Raw genomic sequence first — 12559 nt, 5'->3', positions numbered from 1 at the left:
CTTCAAGTTCTCTAGGGAGGGTCACCTCCCAAAGCAAATTATTCACCTTAGCCAGGTCAGAGTCTAAGGTCAACTTGCTCTTCTACCTTGGTGTTGTAGCTCTAGTGACCTGTCTCTATCCTCACTCACACCATTCTGAGACATAGATTTCTGGGTGTGCAAAATTTTTTATTGATTGATTTTTTCTGTTTTTCCCCCCTTAAAGTATCCCTCTTTTCTGTATTTAAATGTCTGGAATTTGCAGTAATAAAATTTACCTTTAATTTTATAGTGGGGGAAAAAAAGATCAACTTTTTTTGTAATTAGATGATAAATTTAATTGTGGTTGGACTCTGAATATTTATATAGGTGATCACCAGCAATTTAACTTCTAAATCCCAAAATTATAGTAGTTTATTTATAATAGAGAAAAGATATTAAGGAAGAGAGAAAAGGGGAGAGAGACAGAGAGACACAGAGAGAGAGAGAGAGAGACAGACAGAGACAGAGAGAGAGACAGAGAGACAGAGAGACAGAGACAGAGACAAAGACAGAGAGAGAGAGAGAGAGAGAGAGAGAGAGAGAGAGAGAGAGAGAGAGAGAGAGAGAGAGAGAGAGAAAGCAAGCTCTGGCATCCTCTGATATCAGTTAGAAATTCTAAGCCCTAGCCAAGGGGAAAAAAAAAATCTCAAGATGGTGGGTCTTTCCTGGAGGCTTCATGACTCCAGGAAGGCGGGGTCCCTAAGTCAGCCTTTCACTCACCAAAAGTTACATTCTAAAAAGAAAGCAGTCTGAGGTCTCCTGCAGGAGTTCCTCCAGGGTCGAATTCCTCTTCCAGTCTCTCCTCAAGTGTCTGTCCTCCAGTCTTTATTCCGAGTCAGTGTTCTTCCATCTCATTGAATCTCGAATTGAATATCAAATATCCTCTTCTGGCCTCTGGTCCCCTTTTTAATGATCTTTTTCTCTTGTGTCACCTCCCCTAAATTTCACGTCTACGTCTACCAATCACAGCAGACACTCTACTCTAGGACTGCCCAGAAGGCGATTAGTTGATTCTTATTTGTTACCCCACTATCCCACACATGGTCACAGACTTCCCACCTCATGATTAAGTGGAGATTTACACCCTTGGAGATCAGATCTAGCATGGGCAGATCTTCCCACTCAACTTCAAGTACTGTACTTACATTTCTGGGGATTAAATCAACAAATAGAGGATTACAATTCAATCTTCACAATCAAAGAAGAGCTAAATACCTTTATTGTTATAATCAGTAGAGAGCTAAATTCAATCTTCACATAGGGCTTCACCAAAGTTAGCGCTATTATCCTGTACTAGATAGGATTCATACGAATTGAGTGGAAGCTCTTGTTTTAGCTTTCTTGTCCTTGGTTGAAATGAGGAGGTCAGATTGGGAACAAAAAGGAAAAAAAGTAAGAAAAAAGGAAGGCAAAAAAGAATATTTTTAGGGGAATGTTTTCCTTGGAGATTAGACTAGTTCTATCTGTCTTATTCTAGGAAGGCAAAAAGGAATTTTTACAACTAATAAAAAGTAGAGCATCAGTTGAAATGTTTTTTTTTAGGTAGGTATTCAATTTTTCTGTGCCACCCATTGAGGTTACATAGGTACAAGTCTGAAAGCAGGGCACAGAAAGAGAATAGAAATCTATTTCTTTTTTTTTTTTGTTATTGTTGCAGAAGGAGGGGGCTTACGGCGATTTTTATTTTATGATTCTTGTCATCAGGACAGAAAAGAATGTTTGGAAAATCTAGATCTCATTCATAATATGCCATTAAGTTTGGGTCTTGAATAGCCATTTAGTATGGAAAGGGCTTTGATAAAATTGTGGGGAAAATGTAAATGTCATCACTCCTCTTCAAATGGAGCTTACTGAGTCCATTAGTCATTGTGCAAAAAGAGACCATTTGCTCTAAATTACTCCCGGAAAATGGAAGTGGGGGAAACTGATGAATGCTACTTGCCACAACAGTCATACTAAAAGCATCTATGGCTGGTGCTGCTGATATCTTCAATGTCGAATAATATAAGTTGAAGAGAAAATATAATAGAAAGAAAAATGAATGACTCACCTAACTCTATCTCCAGTTTACTTTGGCACAGTACTGCTAAACAGAAATAGCAACCAGGTAATCTAAGTCAGGAAACGTGAGGTTGTGTCTCAGACCTTGTCGTCCTCATAAAGCTTCATAAACTAGCCTTTATATAATGATGTAAGGTTTATAAAATATTTTATTAATATTGCTTTTTTAAATTTTCGCTTGACAACCCTTGAAAGTAGATACCATTATTGTTCCCATTTTATAGATGAAGAAATTGAGATAGATGGTTAAGTGATTAATCCAGGATCACACAGCTAGTAAGTCAAATTTGAACTAGGGCTTACTGATTCCAGGTCTAGAGATCTATCCACTACCCAACTAGCTGCCTGTAGTACTCATTAGTGGAAACTTGGACAGAACATTAATTTAGTGTGCTTATATGGGTCTATGAAATGAACAGTCAAACTTTTAGCATTAAGTGGTTTTGAATATGTGCAATAATAGTAAATGACCATTTTTAGATAGTGATATGATAATACTTTGCAAATCAACATACATTTGTTAAATGACTACTGTTTGCCAGACACTGTGCAAAGCACTTAGTAATCATAACATAATATATAATTCATAAAAGCATTTAGTAAGCACTGACTTTGTATTATTCTAGGGCAGTTAGGTAGTGCAGAAAGTAGAGTGTCAAGCCTGGAGTTGGAACTGAGTGCAAATCCAGATTTAGTCCCTTACTAGTGTGTGACCCTAGACAAGTCACTTAATCCTGTTTGCCTTTGTTTCTTCATCTTTCAAATAAGCTGGCAAAGGAAATTGCAAACCACTCTAATATTTTTGCCAAGAAAACCCCAAATGTAGTCACAAAGAGTTGGATAAGACTGAAAAAGACTGAATAATACAAAATATATTGGTAGTTGATTCTAGGCTGGGTTCTGATTATGTAAAGAGAACATAATTCAATTCATGCCTTCAAGGAGCATTTTAATAAGATGAGAGAACAAACAGAGAAATGGAGTCTAGGAAAGGGTGTAGTGGCCTGAGGAGTTACAGGGATGGTGAATTGATGTCAAGTCAACATGCATTTATTAAACACTTACAATGTGCTATATATTGTTCTAAGCAGGGGGAATTAAAAGAACAAGAACCCCATTCCCCCCCCCCCCCAATAAAAATAGTCCATAGCTCAGGGAGATCTAATAAGGGAGACAACATAAAATTTCTATGCAGAAACAAAACATATGAAATTTAAACTAGAGGTGACCTCGAAGGGAAGAGACTAAGGTGAAGGAAGACTAGGAAAGGTTTATTGTAGAAAGTGAGACTTTAGATTAAACTTGAAGGAATCAAGGGAAATTAGGAAACAGAAATGAGGGAGAATGTTCCAGGTAATCAGCAGAACCTTTTCATAAAAAAATTTTAGTATTGATTTGTTAACTGTATTCATAGTTAGAGGTAGAAAGCTTGATAAAGGGAATATATGCTGTCAGGGTAGATGACAAGATTGCCTCTCTGGGGGGATGCCTTCCGGTTGGGGAATGGCTAAACAAATTGTGGTATCTGTTGATGATGGAATACTATTGTGCTATAAGGAATGATGAATTGGAGGAATTCCATGTGAACTTGAACAACATCCAGGAATTGATGCAGAGTGCAAGGAGCAGAACCAGGAGAACATTGTAACCAGAGACAGATACACTGTGGCACAATCAAATGTAATGGACTTCTTTACTAGTAGCCATGCAATGATCCAGTACAATTCTGAGGGACTTATGAGAAAGATGCTATCCACATTCAGAGAAAGAACTGTGGGAGTAGAAACAGTAGAAAAACAACTGCTTGATCACATATGATTGGGGATGTAGACTAAACAATCACCCCGGTACAAATATCAATAATATGGAAATAGGTTTTGAACAATGATACATGTAAAACCCAGTGGAATTGTTCATTGCCTATGGGAGGGGGGAGAGAAGAAGGGAGGGAAAGAACATGAATCATGTAACCATGGAAAAATATTCTAAATTAACCAATTGAATAAAAATTTCCAAAAATCTAAAAAATAAAAAATAAATAAAATAAATAAAAATAAATGCTAACCAGAAATACAAAATTAAATTAAATTTAAAAAATATTGCCCCTCTGAATCAGATATGAAATATAGTCTGGAATAGGGCTTTATAAATATAGTAAGCTAAGAGAATTGATACATATCAATGAAGAGAAACTCAGCAATAAGGAACTACTCCTGAAACTGGGTGGCTTGACTGCTCTGGGAACTTAGATCATGATTTCTGGAGGTTCAATATGTTAGTGGCAATAGCAGGACAGTTGGGAAAGTATGAAGGGTAGAATGGGTCTGGGTTAGATAAATAGATTAGATTAGGTGATTTTGCATTCACTCACCAATCAAGAGAACTCATCAGCATATAGCTGATTATTTTTGTTAAGAGGCAACATGGTCAGTGTCAGGGAGGTGGCTCAGAGGGTAGAGTCAGGGATAGAGAAGAGAGGTCGTGGGTTCAAATTTGACCTCAGACACTTCCTAGTTGTGTGATCCTGGACAAATCACTTAACTCCAACCTAGCCCTTACCACTCTTCTGACTTGGAACCAATGCTTAGTATTTATTCTAAAAAAGACGGTAAAAGTTCTTTTTCCCCCCCAGCATGGCACAAATTCCAAGGACAACTCAAGTCCTGTCTCTGATATTCGTTAACCTTGTGACCCCAGGAAGAGTCAACCCCAATGCCTTAAGAAGCCTCCTATATTCTTCTCTATGTGCCACATTCCCTCTCTTATGCAGTACTTTATGACTGGAGTGTCTCAGAGAAATCTCTTCCTTCCTTCAAAATTCAGTTCTGTCCTGATTTCTGCACATCCCCAATTGCAGATACCCTTCCTCCAGAAATTACTGTGCATGTCCTTTGTATATATTCACAAAGAAATCCCTTTTTATATAGTTCTCCTTTCTAGTAATAAGAGAGCTGTTTGGATCGAGTGAGTTTTTAATGCCGATGAAATCACAAATGCTTGGCTACCATTTAAAACTCTGCAGTGATACTATATTGTTCATCATGTTGAGCAGTGAGTGTACTCACAACTGTGTGAATGTTACAGATGATGGGATCAGAGATTTAGAGTGGGAGAGGACCTTCGACACCATTTCAAATGGATAATATATTTCTTTCTGTCCCAATTTCTCACCTAGAGATGATGCTTAATAAATCCATAGGGATTAGGTGATCCTATCTGAATCAGTGGAGACCCAGGGAAATTAATGAGCAAAGTCACACTGCTAGTAAATGGTGAACCAGAATTCAAACAGATGATCTGACAACAAATCTGACACTCCTCTCTTCCTGGGAGTCTTTTTCAATCCTGACTTTTTTTTTTGTTAGGTGACATAGTAGATAGACTATGAATTCTAGGACTGGAATCAGAATGAATTGCATTCAAACATAATAAAAAAAAAAACACTGACTGGACTGTGTGATTCTGAGCAACTCTTTTAGCCTCTGATTGCCTTCAATTTTCAACTGTAAGGGAGTGATAATAGCACCAACCTCCTACATTTGTTGTTAGAGTCAAATAAGAATTGTAATATATTTAGTAAAGGTCTGGCACATTTTAGGTGCATAATAAATGCTTATTTCTTTTTTCTTTCTGTAATGTATCTGAATATACATGACAATATAAGTAGAGTATCTTCTTATATATTTAGAATTTGAAATTCAAGGTAGAGGATTCAGACAACAAAGAAGAGGGAAATAGATAAGTATGGGGGAACTCTTTGGGAGGAATGAAATGAACAAAACAAAGGGAAAATACTTGGGTGGGTAAGGTTGCTCTGGAGATAAATGCTTACAAGTTCCTGAAGAAAATGCACATGATGTAGAATTTGATTTGAATCTCAATGTCATGTTCAAATATAGTTTCTTGGCTCATAATAAAGGTAGAAAAAGAAGGAATCCCAGGGCTCAGGCTGAGTGATTTTGATGCCATTTAGTTCATTTTCACAGACATGATGCATGATGGGAAATGACAGAACAAAGAGGTAAGCATCTTTGAACATCAGAGTCAGTCTTTCTCACAGGAGGTGTAATACATGGGCAAGTCAAAGTGACTGACATTTTCTAAGAGAAGATTAAAAGGAAGACATGATTATTTTCTCAAATGCTGTATCATCTTTGTTATAATGGCTAAAAACATGGAGTTCTAGTGAATATTTTGGATCTGATCCATTATAGGTCAATAATCTTTGGCTTAATCTAGAAGCAATAAATGAGCAAGTCTTTATTCAGTGTTTTCTCTATGGCAGATTCTGTGTTATGTGCTGGGGTTAGAATTAGGATAAAACACATTTTGTACCCAGAAAAGTCAACATCCATTCAGATACATGTGGCTTGAGACCCAAAGAACTTTGAGAGAGAACAGGAAAAGGAGATGTTAAAAATCACATATCATGACATCCCCAGGTGAGATTGGTGTCATGTTTCAAAAGTTCTTTGGAAGTTTATTTGAAACCCTGAACACCATTTCTTATAGAAACAATATTATAAACACTGTTTAGGTTAGTAGGACCAGTTCACAAAATTTTATTTTTACTCATAACATACTCAGAATAAGGTAAGAGCCCAAACTAGCCTGAGGCCAATGGGGCTTTGTTCTAGGACACTGACATTCATATAAGTGTTTTCTCTAAGGACTATCCTAGACTTCCTTCAGTGACTTTTTTTTCCACCCTCTCCTTGGATCTTTTCTGTTTTTTCCTGCCCATGAAGTCTACTTCCTCACCCTTTCTAATATCCTACATGCCATGGGACCTCTCCTCCCTTCAACCTTATCTAACAGCAAAACAGCACCTGCAACTGCACTCTATTTTCTGGGTTAACCTCAACCTATTGCATTTACCTCAAGTTGAAATATTCCTCATTAAGATTTTATGCACATAAAAACAATCACTTATGCTGAGCCATTAATACATACCAATATACTATTGGTTCTATAGAAAAGACAAAAATAAATCCTCCAAATTCCAATTGGGAAGGGTTAAAAACCCACATTGTTCTGTTTGTGGCATTGTCTGAGGATAGAGAGCCACTGTCAGAGGTTTGGCAACTTTAAATGTCACCTGCCAAAAAGAAGGTACCATTCTATTTCATTGCAACAAAAGGCAGCTCTCTACATGTACATCTGGCTTACGTCAGAGCAGGAATGATTATAAATGCTGCATTAAGTACTCCTTTTGTGGTTTTGTTTGCTTCAAGTTAGTGTTAGTTTTACTGAACTAATTATATATTTTATAACATTTTTTATTAGCAGGGATGGCTGTTTAGGTAGAGAATTTTTCTATCTAGACAGCCATCCCTTGTAATAGGGGATGTATTGTGTATATATACTTGTGTTCTCTGTAGTACTTCTGCTGTTTATACCTGTGTTCTTAGAGCAAGCCATTTAACCTTAAAAAACCTCAGTTTCCTAATTCATAAAATGAAGGGGTGCATCAGATGGCCATTAAAAAAATCTCTTTTAGTTTTAAGTCTATGATCTTATTAATAAAAATTTAAAATAGATTGTAAAAATTAATTTAGGAACAAAAGGGAGTCACTTTAAGAGATAATATATGAAAATATTATCCTACAATTCACAGGAGAAAGAAATACTATGGACAAGTGATGCTTCAACCATGGGTGAGTGGATGAAAATGGATGTGTCTGTACCAGAGACCATAACGACATTTAAGGTACTAACGGGGAAATGGTCGATAAGTATCTATTTTTGTAAAAGTTTCCTATGCATTTTTGTTTTGACAACATGTAATTCTTTTTTCCTTATGAGCCTCAAAATTGGGAATGTGATCTTAAAGTAGCCAAGATGCTTCTTTCACTACTGAGGCCAATATGATGCGAGGAGAGCAACTATTAAGTTGGACTGGCTCAATGGATGGAGTGCTGGCCTTGAAATCAGGAAAAACTGGGATCCAATCCCACTTCTGACACTAGATTTGTGATCCTGGGCAAAACTTAACCTCTCTGTCTGAGATTTATTATATCTGCATTGATGGAAAGAGTTCCTGTGCTCACAAAAGTGCAAGTTCTTATGGGTCAGAGGATTCATAACATGACTGCTCTCTCTCTATTCCCATAGTTCTCATTCTCCCCAGCTTCAGGCAGTGCCTTTATTTACCACTCTGACACAGAGATATATTGAACACTGAGGCAGGCAGAGAAAAAACTTGTTATTTTGACTTTGCCTGCTCATTAGATGTGACAGTGTCATATATGTAGTCATTTATATGTTGATGCATCCATGGCCAGCTATGTAAATCTAGGACATGAATTGCTGCTAAGTATAAAAAATTGATGAGAAGCTCCTGAAATTTTATATTCAACAGGGATTGAGATTATTAGCAAGGCTCCTCTATAATGGGGAAGCTCTTCTGATTTGTTTGCATTTATTCTATCTGCAGTGAATTAAAAAAGGAACAAGTATGGGTTGTGTCTATTTATACAGGGATATAATGATAAAGTCATGGGGAAGATTTTTGCATTTGGATTATTCCCACCAAGCTTGTTGCTTTGTCCTCCAGACTTAGAGCTCTGCATTCCCAAATAAGAAGCAGAACAAGATTTGTAGAGAAGGCAACATTTTGCTCTTTGCATTCAACATTATACATAGGCTAGCTTTCCTGAACTATATCATTTTTACAGCAAACCCAGAAAAGTTCAGTTTTTCTCTTGGCTTGTTACATTCACCTTTCCACACACCCCACACATTCTTGTTTTTGTTTCCTGCTGACAGCTAGTTTTTAACCCCCAAAGGCACTGGTGTTACATTGGATCTGGAATATCATTTACTGTATATAATTGAAGGATACAATTTGAATGAAGTTTCAGATTCTAACTTACAGCTAAAAACAGAGATAAATGGTTTGGTTCCTGGGACTGTCAAGTAGTCAGCACCAGGCCTGGTATGTACTAGGTGCTTAATTAATGCTTTCTGCCTTGACTTGTGAATTGTATTGTTGTTTTTAAGCACATTGGAAGATTCTTTTGGCTTCCAATCATGCATCATGCTCACTACACTTACCATCCCAATAATGAAGAAATAGGGTAATTTTTATGATCTAAATGTGACATCACATTTCAAAATCTAGGTTTCTTCACTAAATGCTTGATTTTTTTTTGCCCAAAGTTCAAGTAGAAACCCTGTATAGGGGGCAGCTGGGTATCTCAGTGGATTGAGAGCCAGACCTAGAGATGGGAGGCACTGGGTTCAAATCTGGACTCAGATACTTCCCAGCTGTGTGACTCTGGGCAAGTCACTTGACCCCCATTTCCTAGCCCTTACCACTCTTCTGCCTTGGAGCCAATACAGTGTATTGGCTCCAAGACAGAAGGTAAGGGTTTTAAAAAAAGAAACCCTGTATAATTATCAAGACAAGATTTTAAGTGAAATTTTATCTTTTTCTAAAGATTTATTCCAAAATATTAGCATTCGAGTTGACTACAGCATGAAGAATAGCATTGGTCTTGAAGTCAAGATGACCCCAGTTCAAATTCTGTCTCTGACACTTATTACCTTTGTAGCCATAGGAAAAATAAGTAATCCCTTTAAGCCTGTTCCTTCATTTCTAAAATGAGGAAGAATAATGCCAGATGTAGCTGCCTTACAGATGTTTGCAGTGGCCTAAATGATTTAGTATGTATACTACATTTGGCAAACCTTGAAACATTAAATGACTATCAACTATTTTTGTTGTTGTTGTATGACATGTGATTTAGAGTTTGTATTCCTTTGATTTTAGGTGAAGTATAAAACTATATATATATGTATAAATCTCTATAAATGTATATACTTTACTCTCTCTCCCTCTCTCCCTCTCCCTCTGTATATGTGTGTTTGTGTGTATATATGGATAGGTAGAAAAAGAAAGACTATATTGATCCTCACAATTACCCTCAGAGGTGGGTCCTATTATTCTTTCTCTGTCTCATATGTGTGTGTATATATGTATATAGTTTTGTATATATATACATGTAGAAGTTATATGTATATATTCATATATATAGTGTATATATATGCAGTTAGTTAATATATTAATACAGGGAGTATATACAAATTCAGTTGAATATATATATATGTATTCATTGTTAAAAAATAGGAACTCATTCTCTGTAGATGCAGCTTTCTTTCACATTTTGTGAACCAATCAATAAGTATTCATTAAGTACCTACTATATGCCAGGCACTATGCTAAGTGCTTTAGAAATATTCTCTTATTCCATCCTTATAACAACCTCGTAAGCTAGGTGCTGTTATTCTCCCCATTTTACTGTGAAGAAAAGTGAGGTGAACATACATTAAGTAGCTTGTCCAGGGTCATGCAGCTAGAAAGGTTTGAGATTGGATTTGAACTCAGATCTTCCTGAGTCCAGACACAGTGACAAATGCGCTATGCCACCTACCTGCTTAGGTGGCACCGGGGACATAAATATAAAGAATGAGACAATTGTTACTTGCAACATCTTTGATGAAGAAAATAAATACATACAAAATGAATACAACATCAGTATAAAGACCAGTGTTTCATTTTTATTACTAACAGGCTGTGTTAGCACTTATTTTATATAAGCATTTTTAAGACTCATTTTATGTTTATTAAAATGTTTAAAACATTATTTCTATAGTTTGTTTTTGAAGGGACTGTACAAAGCAGGGAAGGATTTATCGGCTTAGATAGCCTGCAGGTCTATGCCTGTGAAGAGACACACGAGCCAAGTCCTTGTCCAGTGGAAGAGTTCTCTTGTGCCAGTGGCCAATGCATTCCCTCTGGGTTGGAATGTGATTATCAGCAAGATTGTTCTGACCAAAGTGATGAAGATCCCTCAGCATGCTGTAAGTGAATTAAAGTCTTGACTTTGTGTTAGTCATCTGTTGACCATTTGCTCTGATTACAATAATAGCTTGATCCATTAAAAAATAGTTTGGTTAAAGGAAAGCAGTATTTTTTCTTGTTAAACCCATCCTTGTTTTGCATGAAACTTCTTCAGGCTCCTTAGTTCACATGCTCACTTGCTTCTTCATCCCAAGTAAAGATTGCACCCCTTTTTCCTGCTCAGCAGTTAATAGGAATAACAGAGAAATGGAGGGCCAACCTTGATGTCCAAAACACCTGGAGGAGAGAAGTCGCAGGGTGGATGTGTTAACTGTAGTATTTAAAGAGTTGCCATGTGGAGAAGGGATTCAATTTCTTCTATGTGGCCATCTGGACAAAAGCAGGACCTCATGGCAGAATCTTTTGTTGTTGTTCAGCCATTTCAATTGTCTGACTATGTGACTCCATTTGGGTTTTCCTTAGCCAAGACACTGGAGGGGTTTTCCATTTCCTTTTACATCTCATTTTACAGATGAAGAAAAAGAAGTAAACAAGGTGAAGTGACTTTACCAAGGTCATATATCTAGTAAGAGTCTGAGGCCAGATTAGAACACAGGGAGATGAATTTTTCTGTCTCCAGGCTCAACAGCCTATCCAATGAGCCACCCAGTTGCCTTGGTAGAAGCTGCAGAGAAGCATATTTAGGTTTGTTGTTGAAACAATTTCCCAACTGTTTGAGCTGTCCCAAAGTGGAATGGACTGCCCCACATAGTGATAAGTTCTTATTCTGTGGCAGTCTTTTAGCAGAAAATGGATAAAATTTACGTTTGAGCAGGTTGGACTAGATGATTGCTAAGTTCTCTTTCAACTCTCAAAATTATGCGATGCCATAATTTTGATGCTGACTATTGTTAATTTGGAAATAAATACAGAACTTCCAAGGAGTCAGAAAACCCACCTTTTAATAAAGAATAGGGATAGGCTCATTAATCTGGGCATCACACAGTCATAAATCAAATTCCACACAGAACCAAAAGTTCTGAGACTCTGGGAACTGGTTCTCTAGGAGAAGACTCAGCCAGCTCTTAGTCCCAACTCAACGAGATACTGACCCTGAGAGTCTCTTTATACCTTTGGGAAGCCTACAAAGACTAACTACAAACAGGTGCATAACCTCTAAACACTCAGCAGCTATGATGTTAGAAAATGGTCAGCTGTAGCAAGTTTTAAAGAGAAAGATCAAATTCAGGAGCTGGACTTCCTGAGAGGAACTTTCAACCAATAGAGAAGCCGTCATAACAAAAAGGTGCTTTACATTTAATCAAAATAGGTGTGCTTAGTACTGGGGTTTCTCAAAAGTAAAGGTAAACTGAGTCATCCAAAAGTTCACATTGATACTACAAAGTCATTAGTCAACACTTTAAGAGAATAAGGTATGGAAGAGTTGCTCATTTTCAACAGTGGAAGGAGTTTCCCATGTTAATGAGAGACATTTTCCTCTAATAAAAATGAATAGATTTTATGTGTTCATGTACCTAGGAAAAGAGGGTACTGAATGCGAGACAAACTGTCTGTATCTTCAAAAATATGCAACGGTGGCTTCTATCTCTGCTGAGCCTGGTACTTTTTACT

At 37.0% G+C, this 12559-nt stretch overlaps 1 protein-coding gene across 1 annotated transcript in view; it reads left to right on the top strand.

Moving 5' to 3' along the window:
• MALRD1 (MAM and LDL receptor class A domain containing 1) overlaps positions 1-12559 on the top strand; it is a 1015998-nt gene that overhangs the window by 115667 nt on the left and 887772 nt on the right. The window contains exons 9-10 of the mRNA XM_007504899.2: positions 7700-7792; positions 10740-10947. Of these exons, the coding sequence (XP_007504961.2) occupies positions 7700-7792; positions 10740-10947 (301 nt within the window). The remainder of the gene's footprint in view (positions 1-7699; positions 7793-10739; positions 10948-12559) is intronic.

The sequence above is a fragment of the Monodelphis domestica genome, chromosome 5 (genome assembly GCF_027887165.1).
Source record: "Monodelphis domestica isolate mMonDom1 chromosome 5, mMonDom1.pri, whole genome shotgun sequence".
NCBI lineage: Eukaryota > Metazoa > Chordata > Mammalia > Didelphimorphia > Didelphidae > Monodelphis > Monodelphis domestica.
This window is presented reverse-complemented; position numbering and strand designations above follow the sequence as displayed.